Source organism: Pongo abelii, chromosome 9 (genome assembly GCF_028885655.2).
Source record: "Pongo abelii isolate AG06213 chromosome 9, NHGRI_mPonAbe1-v2.0_pri, whole genome shotgun sequence".
Lineage (NCBI taxonomy): Eukaryota > Metazoa > Chordata > Mammalia > Primates > Hominidae > Pongo > Pongo abelii.
The window spans coordinates 8,416,322-8,433,847 of record NC_071994.2 but is presented as its reverse complement, the minus strand read 5'-3'; the positions used below and the strand labels follow the sequence as shown (position 1 = coordinate 8,433,847).

The 17,526-nt window shown below is 52.9% G+C and overlaps 1 protein-coding gene across 1 annotated transcript in view; it reads left to right on the top strand.

Annotated features, from left to right (window-relative positions):
- Positions 1–17,526, top strand: part of PACS1 (phosphofurin acidic cluster sorting protein 1) — a 171,125-nt gene that overhangs the window by 151,927 nt on the left and 1,672 nt on the right. Inside the window, exons 11-23 of the mRNA XM_024255124.2 lie at positions 1,857–1,937; positions 4,865–4,980; positions 5,122–5,257; positions 6,489–6,593; positions 7,277–7,383; positions 8,103–8,257; positions 8,450–8,560; positions 9,665–9,767; positions 10,262–10,304; positions 13,187–13,229; positions 13,525–13,660; positions 15,875–16,101; positions 17,359–17,478. Coding sequence (XP_024110892.1) covers positions 1,857–1,937; positions 4,865–4,980; positions 5,122–5,257; positions 6,489–6,593; positions 7,277–7,383; positions 8,103–8,257; positions 8,450–8,560; positions 9,665–9,767; positions 10,262–10,304; positions 13,187–13,229; positions 13,525–13,660; positions 15,875–16,101; positions 17,359–17,478 — 1,483 coding nt within the window. The remainder of the gene's footprint in view (positions 1–1,856; positions 1,938–4,864; positions 4,981–5,121; positions 5,258–6,488; positions 6,594–7,276; positions 7,384–8,102; positions 8,258–8,449; positions 8,561–9,664; positions 9,768–10,261; positions 10,305–13,186; positions 13,230–13,524; positions 13,661–15,874; positions 16,102–17,358; positions 17,479–17,526) is intronic.

Here is a 17,526-nt window from a genome sequence, read left to right as displayed (position 1 = left end):
CTCTTACTAAATGTTGCAGCTTTGTCATGGAAGCAATGCTGTAGCTGTCATAGGGCTTAACAACAAGGCGTGCTACTTCAAAACCTCCCAGCAGACCTGTGTTATCACCCAGTTCATTCTCTTTAAAACACGTTTAATTAATTTGTCATATTGAGATCGAAAATGGAGTGAAATTATCTTTAGTCTCAGGTGTAACCAGAGCTTTTCCATGATTCTAGATTCTATTAACGTTGGCCAAGGCTGGGTGTGGTGGCTCACACCTGTAATCCCAGCACTATGGGAGGCTGAGGCAGGTGGATCACTTGAGGTCAGGAGTTCAAGACCAGCCTGGTCAATCAACATGGTAAAACCTGTCTCTACTAAAAATACAAAAATTAGGCAGGCATGGTGGCAGACACTTGTAATCCCAGCTAATCAGGAAGCTGAGGCAGGAAAATCACTTGAACCCGGGAGGCAGAGGTTGCAGTGAGCCAAGATCGCACCACTACACCCCAGCCTGGGCGATAGAGTGAGATTCAGTCTCAAAAAAACAACAGCAACAACAACATTGGCTGATCATATAGACAAGGTGTAAATGAGCTAGCTCTGCAATCTGGAAGCAACCTGTTCTGTGGCTGTGAGCCATTACACAAGCCAAACCGTCTGAAGATCTGGGGTCCCAGGGTCTGGCTTAGGCATGCTGAGTTAGTCCTGCAAATGGCCTGGAGGAGGGGTTCTCAACTGGGGATGATTTTGCCTCCCAGACATATGGCAATGATTGGAGACATTTTTGTTTGTCACAAAGTAGGGAGTGGAGAGTTGCCACTACCAGCACCTAGTGAGTAGAGGCCAGGGATGCTGCCAGACATCCCACAGCACACGAGATAGGCCCCCACAATAAAGAATGACCCAGCCCCAAAAGTCAATCGTGCCAAGGTGGAGGAACCCTGGTTTAGAGTGTGACATAGGGAGCCTGCTGTGGTGATCCTTGTTCCATAGTTTACCAGGTGACCCTGAACTTACTACCTGATGCCTCTCAGTATTATATGATTGACTTGGAGAAAGGACTTTGAGTCATTGTGAGGAAGTGGGATATCATTTATATTTTCTGCCTCCTATGGTTCCCTACAAGAAACAAAAAGATTCACTAAAGCCTACTAGTACCTTCCCTGCATCTAAGACGTACAACCCACAAGTCACTGCTGGTGACTTTGAGTTGCTGTCTGCACAGCAAGAAGCAATATTAACAAACAGGAAAATCTGGTTATGTGTCTATATTTGCAAAGGAAATTTTTAATATTTATGAGAAATGCTAATAAGAGTTGGGGACAAATGAGAATTAATTTACACCTAAATGGCTTAACATTGGGTGTCTTTCTGCTTAGTATATCCTGTTAGAGGGTTTCCTGGATGTTCCCAGCAGGCAAAAAGCATTTGGCTACCATAGATGTCTTTAGTCTCAAAATCAAAGACCTGAACCTAGCGTACTCCTTTCTCTGGCAAGCAAAGGAGGCCTCCCCTCTGTGTCCTTCCTGGGCAAGGGTATTCACTGGATCCAGGGTCAAAGACTTCATGGATGCAATAGCAAAGCCATCTAAATTTTGAGCTTCTCTTGCCTAGTGACATCTCGTGGAGTCAGAATTTCTGGGTTCTGAATCTCCGTGTTATTGACTTGATGACAAAGATAACTGATCCCTCCAAAACCTGGTTTTCACAGAAATGTACCCCACCCCCGGCCCACATAAGAAAAAAGCCCTGAAGATTTTATGAGGTTTGAGATTAAATGAAAGTATTTTAAGCTTCATAGGGACCTAGTAAACCAAATTAAAGTGGTAGTTATTTGGATCAGCGATAACTAATTCTTATAATTTTTGCAGATGGAATTGGCTGCTCTAGAAAAATTTAAATCTACTTGGATTAAAAACCAAGATGACAGCTTGACTGAAACAGACACTCTGGTATGTATGGGTCAGTTTCCTGTTTCAGCTGTTTCAAATAGTGTTTGTCCCTTTAGAAATAAAGGCAGAAGGACCCTCAGGACCACCGTAGAAATTTCACCTAAATCTGCAGGCTTATGAATGTCCTGCACTCTCTTTCTCCTGAAATCGTTACCCGTGGAATGCAACCTACTGCCTGGTGTAGACACCAGGTTGCTCTCAAACTTAGTATACCAGAAATGTCCTCATTCTGCCCTTTAATAAGAGCTGACCAAATGCTAGTTGGGGAAACTTCTCACCATCTGTCACCAGCGTTCTCCCTGGAAAAATCATCCCTTCCTCATTGGATGTTGCTCTTTCCGTGGCCAGGCAACCCACAACATTTAGTCTCTGACTGGTACTGGTCTGTGTTCTAAGAGGTGCTGGAGCTGCCCAGGAGTGCAGGCCTAAGCCCCGGTGAAGTGGAATTGAGTTGGTTGGGATGCCCAGTTTTTTTACAGGTCGAATTGCACAAGCATTTACTGTGCACCTGCTTGTGCTGGGCACTGAAGATGCAAACATGAGCGAGCCACAGTTTGCATCCCCTGTACCTCCCTGAGACTCTGGCCCAGGGAGGTACAGGGGATGCAAACTGGGGAAGCGACATCTGAGCTGGGCTTTGCAGGTTACATCAAAGTTCATCCCGTGGGACCAGAGGCAGGACCCTTATGGGGAAGGAGCAGAGAACTTTATGGAATGCCATTTGGGATGAGCCTCACAGTGGGACCTGCTGGGAGTTGACTAGAATCTGTGAAAGAATTATTTTAGCCTTATTGTTTTCTGTAGTAAATAAGACTACATTAAAAATCTTATATATTTAGGCTTGATTCAAGATTGATTTAAAACTCACTACCCTAACTTACATTTTCTAGTTCACCAGTAATCTGAATAAACCAGCTTCCACTGTGGCCCCACCGTAGTCCGTACTGCACGTGGCAAGTACAGTGTGGCCTTTTCAAAATTAAATTCCAATTGTGTCACTTCCTGATTAAAACTCTTCAGTGATTGGCCAAATCTCAGCAATTTAATGTTGAGTAAGTAAAAGAAGCCGAATGCCAAAAAATGCACACCATAGGATTCCAGTTCTGTGAAACTCACAAACAGGCAAAACTAATCCATGAGGGTGACGTCAGCATACTTGTTACCCGGGGAGAGGGAGGGCCATAGGGAGCCCTCAGGAGTGCTGGAACGTTCTGTCTTGATCTGGTTAATGGTCACCTGGGGGCATATTTGCATAAAAATTCAAGTTGACTATTCTAGATTTGTGCTTCTTACTTTATAGAAGTTATGCCCTCAGTAAACATTTTGAAAACATAAAGACCAGGCAGAGGCAGGGAAGTAGGCATGTGTGCGGCCTGTATCAGTAGCAGAGTCCTCCCTGAGGGCTGGATCCATTAGGGAGGTAGTGGGCCCAGGGAGGAGGCATGGGAGATTAATTTAGAAAGGTGGCCCAGGCTGGGTCATGGTGGGCCTCAGAGGCCCCACTAAAGAATCAGACTTGGCCAGGTGTGGTGGCTCACACCTGTAATCCCAGTACTTTTGGGAGGCTGAGGCAGGCATATTGTTTGAGCCTGGGGATTCAAGACCAGCCCGGGCAACATGGAAAAACCCGTCTCTACAAAAAAAAAAAAAAAATAGTAATACAAAAAAATTAGCCAGGCATGCTGGCATGCACCTGTACTTGGAAGGCTGAGGTAAGATAACCACTTGAGCCCAGGAGTTCAAGGCTGCAGTGAGCTGAGACCATGCCACTGCACTCCAGGCTGTGCAAGAGAGCAAGACCCTGTCTAAAAAAATTTAAAAGGATGTCAGGAATTAGGCTGGGGGCGGTGGCTCACGCCTGTAATCCCAGCACTTTGGGAGGCCGAGGCGGGCAGATCACGAGGTCAGGAGATCGAGACCATCCTGGCTAACACATCTCTACTAAAAATACAAAAAATTAGCCGGGCGTGGTGGTGGGCGCCTGTAGTCCCAGCTACTCGGGAAGCTGAGGCAGGAGAATGGCGTGAACCCAGGAGGTGGAGCTTGCAGTGAGCCGAGATCGCGCCACTGCACTCCAGCCTGGGCGACAGAGCAAGACTCCATCTCAAAAATAAATAAATAAATAAAATAAGTCAATAAAATAAAAAAGGATGTCGGGAATTCGAGACCAGCCTGACCAACATGGAGAAACCCCATCTCTACTAAAAAAGAAATACAGAATTAGCCAGGCATGGTGGCACATGCTTGTAATCCCAGCTAGTCGAGAGGCTAAAGCAGGAGAATTGCTTGAACTTGGGAGGCGGAGGTTGCGGTGAGCCAAGGTTGCGCCAAGATTGCGCCACTGCGCTCCAACCTAGGCAATAAGTGCGAAAGTCCATCTCAAAAAAAAAAAAGTGATCTGAGGAAAGGCAAAGTCCTGGGCTCAGAAGGTGGGATAGAGAGGGTGGATGTGAGAGTGTGGCCAGAGCGGGGACAGACAGCAGTGGCGTGGGGATGAGGAAGGAAGGGAGAATCAACGGAGATGCAGGTGGCTTTGGCCAAGGTAAGGAATGGGGCTATGGCCCTCCCTGGTCTTCTAGACCGGATAAGGTCCGGTCAGGGCACCAGGGAGATGCATCTAGGGGTCCCCTCTTCACTCCTGGAGACAGCAGGTCATCAGTCCACTCATCGTGTGCCAGGAGGTTGTTTCTAACTGGATATTTACTGGATTGCAGCATATGGTGCCCACATGGGGTGTACTCAGTCACCCGTGAACAGTGGCGATTTTCCTTCAGCTGAGGCAGGAGCTTTAGGACCACTTGCTTTCGGGAAAAGAGAATGAGTAACTCTCTCCTCAGGATGGTGGTGGGGCCTGGCCAGTCTAAGGAGGCTCCTGGGTGGTCACTGAGTGGGAGGTCATCTTCACTGTTTCCTCTCCTCTATGGTAGGAAATCACTGACCAGGACATGTTTGGAGATGCCAGCACGAGTCTGGTTGTGCCAGAGAAAGTCAAAACTCCCATGAAGTCCAGCAAAACAGATCTCCAGGGCTCTGCCTCCCCCAGGTACTGCAGATGGAAAGGAAGCAGAGTATACAGCCTGCAGCTGTGCTTAGCGTAGGCTTCAGGGCTGAGGAAAAGCGGGGCTGGCAGCAGGTTTGGGGCTGGAGGGGCTATTTCACCACCCTTTCTCCACCTCCCTGGCAGCAAAGTGGAGGGGGTGCACACACCCCGGCAGAAGAGGAGCACGCCCCTGAAGGAGCGGCAGCTCTCCAAGCCCCTGAGTGAGAGGACCAACAGTTCCGACAGCGAGCGCTCCCCAGATCTGGGCCACAGCACACAGGTACTTCTGGGTGCCCCCAAAACACCAGGACCCTCTGAGATTCCCTGAACTTCAGGCTCTGTTTTGTTGGCTTCCTTGGACAGTTAGTTGGAGAGAAGAGGAATACTTGGAAATGCTCTGAACAAAAACTCTTGAAGAAGGACTAAATTAGAGAGGTCTCCTATATTCCTTGCTTACTGCCAGTGTGGAACTGGCTTCCACGCTGACCTCTAGGGTGCAGGCAGGGGAGCCAAAAACGCTGTGTGGTCCTGGCCTGCCACGGCTGTGAGTGTCGATTCCACACCACCGGTGTCTCTGCCTCCATCAGACGTCAGTCTGGAGATTGTGCCGTGAATCCGCTGTTGCAGAGGACAGCAGCCTCTGGATCTCATGGGACACCGTGACCCGAGCTCCCGACCTGAGTATTGCTGTGGTCAGTCATCGTGCTTTCAAGCCGGGAAGCCAACAATATTAAACTGTTTCAATGGAAGGACCTGAGAGTGGGCTGGAGAAGAAGTCAGAAGAACTGGGCCTCGGGAATTGTGTTCTCCTTTTGAAGGCCTGTGGTGTCAGAGATCTGGGACAGGGATTTTCCCGGCACACCTTACACAGTTCCAGTTCTGCTAGGGTTAAACAGCCAGCCTGTTCATTCCCCTGATAACTTATCAAGTGCATTGTCAGTGTGGCCTCCTGAGCTCCATGCTATTACATGGCTGAAAATGAACTTGAGACTAGAATAGCCCAGTGCCTGGGGTGAGGTATTGTCCTTCTTGTTAATCACTGTGCCTGAAATACCTTTTGTTCCCTCAGACAGCAGGTACCCACACAGCACTCGCTGCCACTCTCATTATTTCTCTCCCCACTGCCCTCGTTTCTGTTTCTCTGAGCACCTGCTGGCCGCCCTCTGCCTCTCCCTTCCTGGTTCTTACGCTGCTGCCCCTCCTGCCACCCACACCGTTTCCCGTCCGCGAGGCTTGCTGCACCTCCATCCTCTCCACCTGCCCTGGCAGGACAACCGCTGTGGCTTTGTTCCTCAGCTCCATGTGTCCTCTAAGGACTCGCTTTGCTCCTTCTTTCTCCTCCTTTCCATCGTGGTCTGGCCAGTGGGAGACTGAGTCTCCCTCCCAAAGCCCTCATATCTGTTCTCTCTAACACCCCTGCTCCAGAGGCTCCCCATGCATCAGTCCAGCAGCGCCGTCCTCAGGCTCCCCGGGGCCTCCCTAACAAGAGACACTTTCTTTTGTTCCTGCAGATTCCAAGAAAGGTGGTGTATGACCAGCTCAATCAGATCCTGGTGTCAGATGCAGCCCTCCCAGAAAATGTCATCCTGGTGAACACCACTGACTGGCAGGGCCAGGTAAGTGCTGAAACTGCGAGGCCATGTGGGGTCCTGGAGGGCAGGCAATGCCCGGTTGCATTGTCAGTGTGGCCTCCATGCTATTGCATGGGGAGGTGGGAAACTCACCGCTCCATCAGCCCTCGCCTGCTCTGAACTGAGCCTAGAACTCTGAGTTCTAGTCCAACTTCTGTCATTGTCCAACTTGCGGGATCTTAAATCACTAAGTTTGCTGTACCTCAGCTTCCTCGTATGTTAAAAAACAAACAAACAAAAAGCAACAGTAATTCCTCCAGGGCGCCACATGCGTCAGGCAGCATAGCGGAACGGAGGCCCCTCGAGAAGCACCGTGCTGTAACCTCCAGGGCTGCCCCATGAAGGCAGGTCAGCAGGGCAGAGTATCCCTGCCTGCTCCCTCACCGCTGTCCACCTGGCTTAGACACTGGTGCCAGGGACACCTGGAGTGTCCTAGCATGTGAAACCCCCTAAGGCTTCCCATCTCTCACACTCTGCGTGTCTTGTGGGTCGGCCCCACCCTCTCCTTACTGGCAGTCTGGAGACCTGGCTGCCTTTGCCCAGCTTCGGTCTGAACTGCAGAGGACAGGAGCCCTGCAGCTCGGTCTGGGTCTCGCTTGCCTCTTGGCCTTTGTGAAGGAGTGATGTGTTCTCACCTGTGTCCCTGCTTTCCTCCCTCCGCATCCCAGTATGTGGCTGAGCTGCTCCAGGACCAGCGGAAGCCTGTGGTGTGCACCTGCTCCACCGTGGAGGTCCAGGCCGTGCTGTCTGCCCTGCTCACCCGGATCCAGCGCTAGTAAGGGCTCTGGCCTCCCTTCTCTTGCCCTTAGAGATTCCCTCTGACCTCATCTTCCCACCCTGACTTCTAAGCAATGACAGACCCTCCTGGCCTCATCAGACCAAGAATCTGCAGAGGGGCGTATGTTTAGGGGGGTGGCGGCAGCAGGCTGTAGGGCTCGAGGCCCCTGCAGACCCCAGAGGATCGGGGGTGGAAATATCAATTCCTGTACTCCCTGCCTCCCTGCCTGGACTCCTGCCATGCCTTGACTTTCTTTATCCTCTTAAACCCATGATGAAGGAGAGGACACACAGGTTTTAAAAAGATCTTTTATTCCTTCCATCTGCAACATGCTGCTAGACACTCAAGAGTCAGTGCTTCCCCCACCCTCAGGGCCTTCTTAAAAGGCCCAAGTTCCTTGCCCTTGTGAAAGAGAACTATGGATTCCAGGCCTGGGGGCACGCACCCTGCGGGCATCCCAGGCACACTGCCAAGTCCTACGTTAGCCTCAGCGGTTCTGTCTGCTTCATGGGCAATGCCCTCTGACTCTGGATTTTTCTCTTGGTTGTGAAAGCACTGTGGCTTATTCCCTGTATGATCCTCTCTGTTTTATTTTGTGGATTGGTTTGCTTTTTCCCTGTGGGTTGTTCAGATCACAGAAAGTCAGCTCTGGGCCTCCCCCGGGCAGGATCCTGGCACCCCCTGAGCACTGCTATGACGCTCCCCTTCCTCCCCAGCTGCAACTGCAACTCTTCCATGCCGAGGCCAGTGAAGGTGGCTGCTGTGGGAGGCCAGAGCTACCTGAGTTCCATCCTCAGGTTCTTTGTCAAGTCCCTGGCCAACAAGACCTCCGACTGGCTTGGCTACATGCGCTTCCTCATCATCCCCCTCGGTAAAGACGGGAGGCACCAGGAGGGCGTCGGGCATGAGGGTTCCGTAGACAGATGCCTCATCTGGAACAGGACGGTGGGGTTGGGGCCTAGGAAGGGACAGTCAAGGAGACCAAGGCCGTGGCCAGGGACAGCTGCTCCCACACTGTCTCATCTCCTGACGAATTCACCACCTCTGGTTTTCCATCTACCAGGTTCTCACCCTGTGGCCAAATACTTGGGGTCAGTCGACAGTAAATACAGTAGTTCCTTCCTGGATTCTGGTTGGAGAGATCTGTTCAGTCGCTCGGAGCCACCAGTGTCAGGTAATGGCCCCGTGTAAGGAGCTTACTCCCACCCCCGGGGTCCACAGGTGCCAGCCTGGCTGCAGAAGGAGGCTGAGGTCATGCTGCTTTCCTCCCTGCAGCTCTCACCTTCCCGGTCACTCTGTCCATTCATTTTTCCAGAAGTGTTTATTAAGCGGAGGCTCACTGTACACAGCCCCTCCACTCTGCCAGTTTTCATCCTCTGCTATTTGCTCTGCTTCTGTTCATCTGGAAGGAACGAGGGCCATGCTGGCATAGTGGCCAGGGCATCTCTAGTTGTAGAGATGAAATACAAGGAGCAGAGAATAGCAGTCAAGTGACAAAGCAGTCACTTGATAAATGAATAACACCACACCAACCAGGTGCTTTCTTGAATATCAAATAAAGGTGGCAGGGATCAAGGGCACGGTGGCTCACACCTGTAATCCCAGCACTTTAGGAGGCCAAGGTGGGTGGATCACTTGAACCCAGGAGTTCAAGACCAGCCTGGGCAACATAGCAAGACCCTGTCTCTACAAAAATACAAAAATTATCTGCGTATGGTGGTGTGCGCCTGTAGTCCCAGCTACTCAGGAGGCTGAGGTGGGAGAATTGCTTGAGACCGGAAGGTTGAGGCTGCAGTGTGATCACGCCACTGCACTCCAGCTGGGGCAGCAGAGTGAAACTCTGTCTCAAAAATAAAATAAAATAAAATGATAAAAAAATAAAGGTGGCAGGGATCAGAATGAGGTTGAGCTCTTCCAGGCTGCGAGGTAGTGAGGGCCTGGCGCAGCTGAGAAGGAGGTGATGTCAAAAGTCTGTGGGGTGAGGCTCCTCCAGGCCACCAGATGGGTATGTGCAAGGACAGGCAGGAGCAAGTGGACATGAGAAGAAGGGTGTGCGTGGCCCAAGAAAGAGCAGGGCTTTGAGGAACTGCAAAGATTGGAAGGGAGAGGACCATCCTTGGGCTCATGATTCCTTCAAACCAGAAGGACCGTGGAGCCCCATCCTTCACTCAACTCCTAGAGTCTGACGGGTCTCAGGAAGGGAGCCCTCTCCGAGAGGGTCTGCAGGTTTGCCAGCTGAAGTCAGTAGGCAGTTAGTGATCTCTTGGCTTTTCTGCAGAGCAACTGGACGTGGCAGGGCGGGTGATGCAGTACGTCAACGGGGCGGCCACGACACACCAGCTTCCCGTGGCCGAAGCCATGCTGACTTGCCGGCATAAGTTGTAAGTTTGACCTTGAGGGGTTTCTTAAAAATAGGTTGGGTGGGTTAGAGGAATCTTGAATCTTCCTTGCTGTTTCACATTTTCCTTTTCCACATGCTATATTCCTTCATAGGAACCCAAAAGGATATGAGTGGTTTTTACCGCCACCTCCCCAGCACTCCTTCCTTGCCCAGGGCCTCCCACCCATAGGAGCCTGAGTTCATCAGTTTCCTTTCCTGCCCTTCAGTATAAAGCAGCCCATCCTCGTAGCTGGAACTCAGACGTGGGAAGCAGGGAGCGTAGTTTGCATGATCAGTTCATTTGCCCTCATTTTGTGAGCTCCACATGCACAGCAAGCCCCAGACCTTCCCCATGCCGCCCCAGGATGTGATGGGCAGAAGCAGCTCAGCATCCTGGACTCTGCTACAGCCACAGTGAGATAGGAAAGGCCAAGTCCCCAGCACTCCTCCCTGTCTCTCCTACTAACTATGAAGCTCTCCTGTGTCTCCCAACAGCCCTGATGAAGACTCCTATCAGAAGTTTATTCCCTTCATTGGCGTGAGTACTGACTCCCTCTGCTTGGCACCCCACCCGTTCTCCTGGTCTTCCTGTTCCCCCTTACACAGGAAAACAAAAGATTCATCTAGAACAGTGGTTCTCCAGACACTGGAGATTTTGCCTCCAGGGACTACCTGGCAGTGTCTGGAGACGTGTTTGGTTGTTATACTGGGGATACCCAGTGGGTGGAGGCCAGGGATGCCGCTGGTCATCCTCCAGTGCACAGGAGGTCCTGCAGCAGAGAATGGCTTGGCCCCAAGTGTCAGTAGTGCAGAGGTGGAGAAACCCTGGGCCGGGACGTGGATTGGGCTGTCCCTTTTAGTGTCCACCTTTTCCAAATCACGAACTGTTCCTGGGTCCATCACTGGTGTCTCCTGTTTATTACACCAGGCCCTGACCTCGCTGCCTTCGCCCGGGGAGTGATGTCCAGATGTGGCTCACGGGAAAGGGAGCTGCTTTGGTAGTAGTGGAAGGCAGCATTCAGAAAAGTCTGAAAACAGATACTTCTGTGTTCATGGTTGGATAGGCCACTGAGAGGAAGGCTTTCTTCTTTCCTTTTCTATTTAGCCAAGGAGAAATCTCTAGACTAGTAAACTTTGAAAGTCAAGGAAGAACCCCGTGGATGTCTCATGGCAGGTGCACTGCCGGCTGTCTGTTCATCAGCAGCTGGGCCACAGGCTCAGCCTGACCTAGGTAGGGGTCCGGGGGAGCTGTGCAGTCCTGCCAGAGGCCGGAGCATGGCACCGGAGCAGGACTGAAAACTCCGATTTCCACTTAGAAGAGCTTTGCATTTCCCTTCCAAACTAGCTTCTATCTTTTTTTACTTTTTTTTTTTTTTTTATGAGATGGAGTCTAACTCTGTTGCCCATGCTGGAGTGCAATGGCACAATCTCAGCTCACTGCAACCTCTGCCTCCTGGGTTCAAGTGATCCTCCTGCCTCAGCCTCCTGAGTAGCTGGGACCATAGGTACATGCCACCATGCCTGGCTAATTTTTTTTTTTTTTTTTTTGAGACAGAGTCTCACTCTGTTGCCAGGCGGGAGTGCAGTGGCGCGATCTCGACTCACTGCAACCTCCGCCTCCCAGGTTCAAGTGATTCTCCTGCCTCAGCCTCCCGAGTAGCTGGGATTACAGGCGCATGCCACCACACCCAGCTAATTTTTGTATTTTTAGTAGAGACGGGGTTTCACCATGTTGGCCAGGCTGGTCTCGATCTCTTGACCTTGTGATCCAGCTGCCTTGGCCTCCCAAAGTGCTGGGATTACAGGCTTGAGCCACCGTGCACGGCACGCCCGGCTAATTTTTGTATTTTTCTGCTGAGATGGCATTTCGCCATGGTGCCCAGGCTGGTCTCAAACTCTTGGACTCAAGAGATCCACCTGCCTCAGCCTCCCAAAGTGCTGGGATTACAGGCGTGAGCCACCGTGCCCCGCCAGCTTGTATCTTTTTTTGTAATTTCCTTGAGGCTCCCTCATAGCTTCTAGACAGGGAGGGGTCATGTGGATGAGGGGGCCTAGCTCCCTGCTCTCCCTGATCTCTGCGCATCCAAGATGTGGATGTCTTGAGTGATCTCAGGAGATACCTGAGCTGGGGAAATCCAGCAGCCCCTTCTCATGCCTTGCAGAGCCTGCTGTCCTGCAGTCTAGCCAGTCCCCAGTTAGCCCCTGGGCTGCTCCCATAGCCACATTACAGGCCCCAAGACCATGGCCCATAGCCGTGGCTGGTGGTTTGACACATCTTCGTGGAGCTGTGAGTTGCTGCTCACTCAGGCCTCGCAACCGAGAGAGAGAGAGAGATAACAAATTGAAAACAAATTAAAAACCAAAAGAGCTAGCAACCTCACCAAATGCCAGGCGAACAAGGAGAGAAGGGGAGTTGTATCCAGGAAGCCCCAGAGTGGCAATTTGTTCCTCTCTGGGAATCAAAAGAAGGGCGCATAGAGAATCGGAACAGACTTCAGCAAACACAGCCTTGCTGTCGCGGCAGCCTCCAGGCAACCACCTGCAGGCCTGTGCGGTAGATTTTGCCCCACCAGGGTCCAGCCCTCTGGACTCCCAGCCCAGCTGCCTCTTTGCCTGGGACTGGGCCCAGGTGATAGGGCCCAGGACTTTACCTGTCACTTCAGACCACAGCCTGGATGCTCACCTAGTCTGTGGCTGTGTTCTTTTCTAGCCACTGGAGGGCCCAGGCTGTCCTTTCCAGAATTCTCTATGGAGAATTGAAAATTCCTAAGGAATCCCCCCACCCCCATTCAGTACACCTCCAGATTCCAGGAAGACCAGAGAGGAGAGGGCTGGTGTCCACACCTTAGCACGTCCACTTGGCCTTTAGCCTCTCCCACCTGGCAGAGACAGAGCCATCTTCCTAGGCCCTCTGCCCATAGGACCTTAGAGAAACGACATCAGGACATCACAGTGGTTCCTGCCTTCAGCGCTTTATCCCCAGAGAAGAGCTGCAAAGTCTCGCATGCCCCACCTCATTGTTGCAACTGAGTTTTGTTTTGTTTTGTTTTGTTTGTTTCTACAGCTGGGCTGCTCCAGATTGGCCAAGATTTTTTTTATTTACTTATTTATTTATTTGATGTATTTATTTATTTTGAGATGGAGTCTCGCTCTGTTACCTAGGCTGGAGTGCAGTGGCGCCATCTCAGCTCACTGCAACCTCCACCTCCCGGGTTCAAGCGATTCTCCTATCTCAGCCTCCCAAAGTGCTGGGATTACAAGCGTGAGCCACCACGCCCGGCCCAGATGTGCAAAGATTTTAAAGCCGACAATAAAATAATGTGTAGTGATGGCTCTTGTGCCACCCATCTGTTTCTGGTTGGATCAGAACATGCCTGCTTTAACAGGAGGATCTAATGAGTGCCTCTTCTCTCCTTGCAGGTGGTGAAGGTGGGTCTGGTTGAAGACTCTCCCTCCACAGCAGGTGAGCCTGGGGCTCCCTTGTTCTGTGGAGTGAGGCTAGTGGCCTCCCTGTCTTCCCTCTAGTCCAGCAGGCCAGAAGTTAAGCTCTGGATGCCCTGAGGGAAGTCGGAGCTTGAGCAGGAAGCCTGTGGGCGCCCTCACTCCCCTGCTGCCGTGGTGGCTGGGGGAGGTGGGAGGAGCCTGGGGCCAAAGGAGGAAAGCAGGCCGCGGGATGGCAGGAACCCCGGCTCCTCGCCACCACCGAGTCAGGGATAGCTTCCTCTGGCCAACCGTGTTTGTCGTTTGTCCCCTGACAGGCGATGGGGACGATTCTCCTGTGGTCAGCCTTACTGTGCCCTCCACGTCACCACCCTCCAGCTCGGGCCTGAGCCGAGATGCCACGGCCACCCCTCCGTCCTCCCCATCCATGAGCAGCGCCCTGGCCATCGTGGGGTAAGGCTCCTGCCCGTACCTGTCCTGCCATGCCCTCCATCAGGCCCACCCACCTGATTCCAGTGACAGGCACATGGGCTCAGAAGGTAGCCACAGGAAGCCGGGCACGGTAATGCACACCTGTGGTCCTAGCTACTCAGGCTGAGGCAGGAGGATTGCTTGAGCCCAGGAATTTGAGGCTGCAGTGAGCCATGACTGCGCCACCGCACTGTAGCCTGTGGGACAGCAAGACCCTGTCTCTCAAAAAAAAAAACCCAAAACACTAAAGTTAGAATTCAGAGACATATCACTAGCCGGCCTGGTCATGAGAGGACACTTTCTGCCCTGTTTCACAGTATTGGGTTGAATGAGACAATGTTGGCAGAGAGGCCTGTGAAGTGCTGTGCAAGTGTCTTGTTATGGGACCTCCCAGGTGTTGTTATGGACCTCCCAGGTGTTGTTATGGGACCTCCCAGGTGTTGTTATGGGACCTCCCAGGTGTTGTTATGGGACCTCCCAGGTGGTAGAAAGAGCATGGCACTTGGGAAATAAAACACACGTGGGTTTGAGTGGTTCTGTCTTGTCTCTCCACTGCCTTAGCTTAGACAAGTTACTGAACTTCAATTTCATCTAATGAAGAGAGGTGAAGGGGCCACCTCGCAGGACTGTGGAGCAGGTTACATAAGAACTTGGAAACCGGGCCTCATCCTGTAGTTCCAGCCACTCCGGAGGCCAAGGCCGGAGGATCGCTTGAGCCCAGGAGTTCAAAGCTAGGCCTGGGCCACGTAGTGACGTGGATTGGGCTGTCCTTTCTAGTGTCCTCCTTTTTTCTTCTTTTTTAGGGACGTGGATTGTCTCCTTTGGTGACAGTCAGAGGGCCTCTCTAAAGGAAACAATCCACGTCTCTAAAAAAGAAGAGAAAAAGAACATGCGTGTCAGCGCCTGGCACAGTGAGGCGGCCCTGCTGAGGCGCTAGAGCTGGAGCCGGAGCAGGAGCAAGCAGCGGAGCTCAGGTTCAGGCTGAATCTCTGAGACACTGGAAGCGGTGATATAGCAGGAGGCCGTGTCTTTAGGATCTCAAGTATCTACAGTTTAGATCAAGGGTCCAGCAGCAGGGGGCAGAGAGAGGGTGGAGGGGTGGGCTCCTGACAAGAAGGCTGAGGTGAGGAGAGCAGGCGTGGTCGGCGCTGGGAAGGAGCAGCCTGCCTTCCCTTCCCCCATTTCGCTGCCTTCTGCCTTCACCTCTTCCCTTTCCTTGTAGCAACAGCGAGGGTGGCATTGGCCGGCGGCTTCCCCCAAAGTGCCAGTAATGTGTTGGGTGGCACAAGGCCTGCCCCGGAGCTAGAATCCCAGTCCCTGGTCTCCTTCACCCTCTGCTCCTCGGGGCACTTCTCTCCAGGGTCTTCTGGAGGGAACAGTAGAGGAAAGGAGGAAGTACCCACGCGGCCAAGTTCTGCCCTGGGGACCTCAGGTTCCTGGCCTCCTGGAGGCGTTTTCTCTCATCTCACCCCACAGCGCAAGGGTTTCTGTCCAGCATGGATTTGGGGAGCCTTGGCACCAACCCTTCCCTCCACCTCCTTTCCCTTCCAAGTTAATCTTGTTTTTTAATGGAACCTCCGAAATGAGGCAGAAAGAGAAAAATCAGATGACTTTCCTAGCCTGTGTACCTATTGTGTCTGACACCTCCTTTCAAGACACATCAGCCCTTTTCCCGGGAGCTAAAATTATCGCTGAGCTAAGAGTGCCATGAAAAGGAGAAAGCTGCAGGTCGGGCGGCACCAGCCGCTGTCCTGAGGCTGCACTAGAGCCGCCCGCAGGGGCTTCTCCTGGGCTCAGGCCTTCTCTCCAGCTCGAGACTCAGTTTAGCCCAGGCTTTGCCTGCTGGGCATGTGTGTGTGTGCGTGTGTGTGTGTGTGTGCGTGTGCACGCATGCACTTCTGTACACACACACTTTCTTCCTTCATAAAGCTTCCTTCTCTGCTGCCCTTGTCATCCTGTGAAGCTTTTATTTGGTTTCCTTTTCGTGACTTGGGCCTTTATTCTCCCTGGCTTTGTTCTCACATCAGCCTGATTCTCCTCTCCTACATGAGCTGCTCTGTGTGGCTGGAGGGAACACAGCCGCAGCCTTCCTCAGCCTGCCCTCCCCGGGGGCTGGCGTGGCCCCTACCCCATCAGGCCTGTGTAGTTGGGAGCTGAAGGCAGAGCTGACCTCTCCTCTTTGTTCCCTTTCCTCAGGAGCCCTAATAGCCCATATGGAGACGTGATTGGCCTCCAGGTGGACTACTGGCTGGGCCACCCCGGAGAGCGGAGGAGGGAAGGCGACAAGAGGGACGCCAGCTCAAAGAACACCCTCAAGAGTGTCTTCCGCTCGGTGCAGGTGTCCCGCCTGCCCCATAGTGGGGAGGCCCAGCTTTCTGGCACCATGGCCATGACTGTGGTCACCAAAGAAAAGAACAAGAAAGGTAAGTACCCCCAAGGCCGGGAAGACCAGGGGCCACCAGGCCTCCCATCTCCTCTCTCAGGGCCTGGGAATAAATCTGCTTTTGGGATATTTGGGATGAAGAAGCATCCCATGGTCTGGCATGGGGTGCAGAGGGGGCAGTCCCACCTCCCCTCGAGGGACACGGCCATTCCTTCTGTCATGCAGGAAACCGAGGCTGCGGAGAGTTGCTTCGTCACTCTCTGCTGAGCTCCAGTACTTTAGGGGCTGAGGCAGCTCCCACTGTGTAATGAAGGGGGCCTTTCTGGCCACTGCTGTCCGGGGTGGACTGCAGACAGGGAGAGGCCTCTCCATACCACAGCTCCAGGTCCCTGTGATGCAGGAGTAGAGCACTTGCACCCAGCCCTGGAGGCCGCTCCAAAGAGGCCTCATGAGCGAAAGGACGTGGTTGTGTTTTCAGGATTAAGGGGCATACAGTCCATTCTGGATAGAAGGGGTAGCTTAAGGAGCTGGAGGGGAGTTGGAGCTGGCCCAGCTCCTGTGTGTGGGAGTGAGGCAGGAACCCCCATGGCTGGGCCAGTGCTGCGGCAGCGCCTGCCACCATTGGTGCCAGCTGGGGACCCGCAACTGGTAGTGCACCTGCAGCACTGGCATGACCCCGACCCTGCCTCCTTTGGGTGCTGCAAAGCAGCTGTGCCTATTTCTGTGTGTGACTCCCCTCTGCAGAGTTCCCCTTGGGGGTCAGGCATGGGGCTGTGCCAGGCCCACAGCCAAAACCCACGGCCTGCAGCACAGAAACTTGCAAGGGGCAGCTGCCTGCTCAGCAGTGCCCTCCCTGTCCTTGCTTCCTTTCTGGAGTGAGAGTGGAACAGGGAGCACTCCCCGGCATCCCCAGGACAGCGTGAGGACAAACTCATGCTGCACTGGCACCTGCATAGAGCATGCGCCTGATAGGGAGGCAGGCCCCTGCCCCACAGGCTGCCTAGAACGTTCCAGCTGGAAAGGACTTCAGAGACCATCTGGACCAAGGTCTTCGCTGAACAGGCGAAGATATCGAGTCCCGGGAGGAGGAGTGGGACCTTAGCCAAAGTCACCAGCCCAGTGCTGGGACTGAGTCAGGAACCTGAAGATCCTGACCCACAGCCCAGTGCCAGGGAGGAGGGGTTGGTTTGCAGATCACCTCCCCTCGCCACAGGAAGAAGGGGACAGTGGGCTGGGGAGGAGAGGGGTGGTAGCTTCCCCAGGGGCTGGGAAACAGGTGGCCTTGCTTGCTTTCCAGTTCCCACCATCTTCCTGAGCAAGAAACCCCGAGAAAAGGAGGTGGATTCTAAGAGCCAGGTCATTGAAGGCATCAGCCGCCTCATCTGCTCAGCCAAGCAGCAGCAGACTATGCTGAGAGGTGCGAGGGCGGGCAGGGCCGGGAGGAGGGCAAGAAAGGGACTGGAGA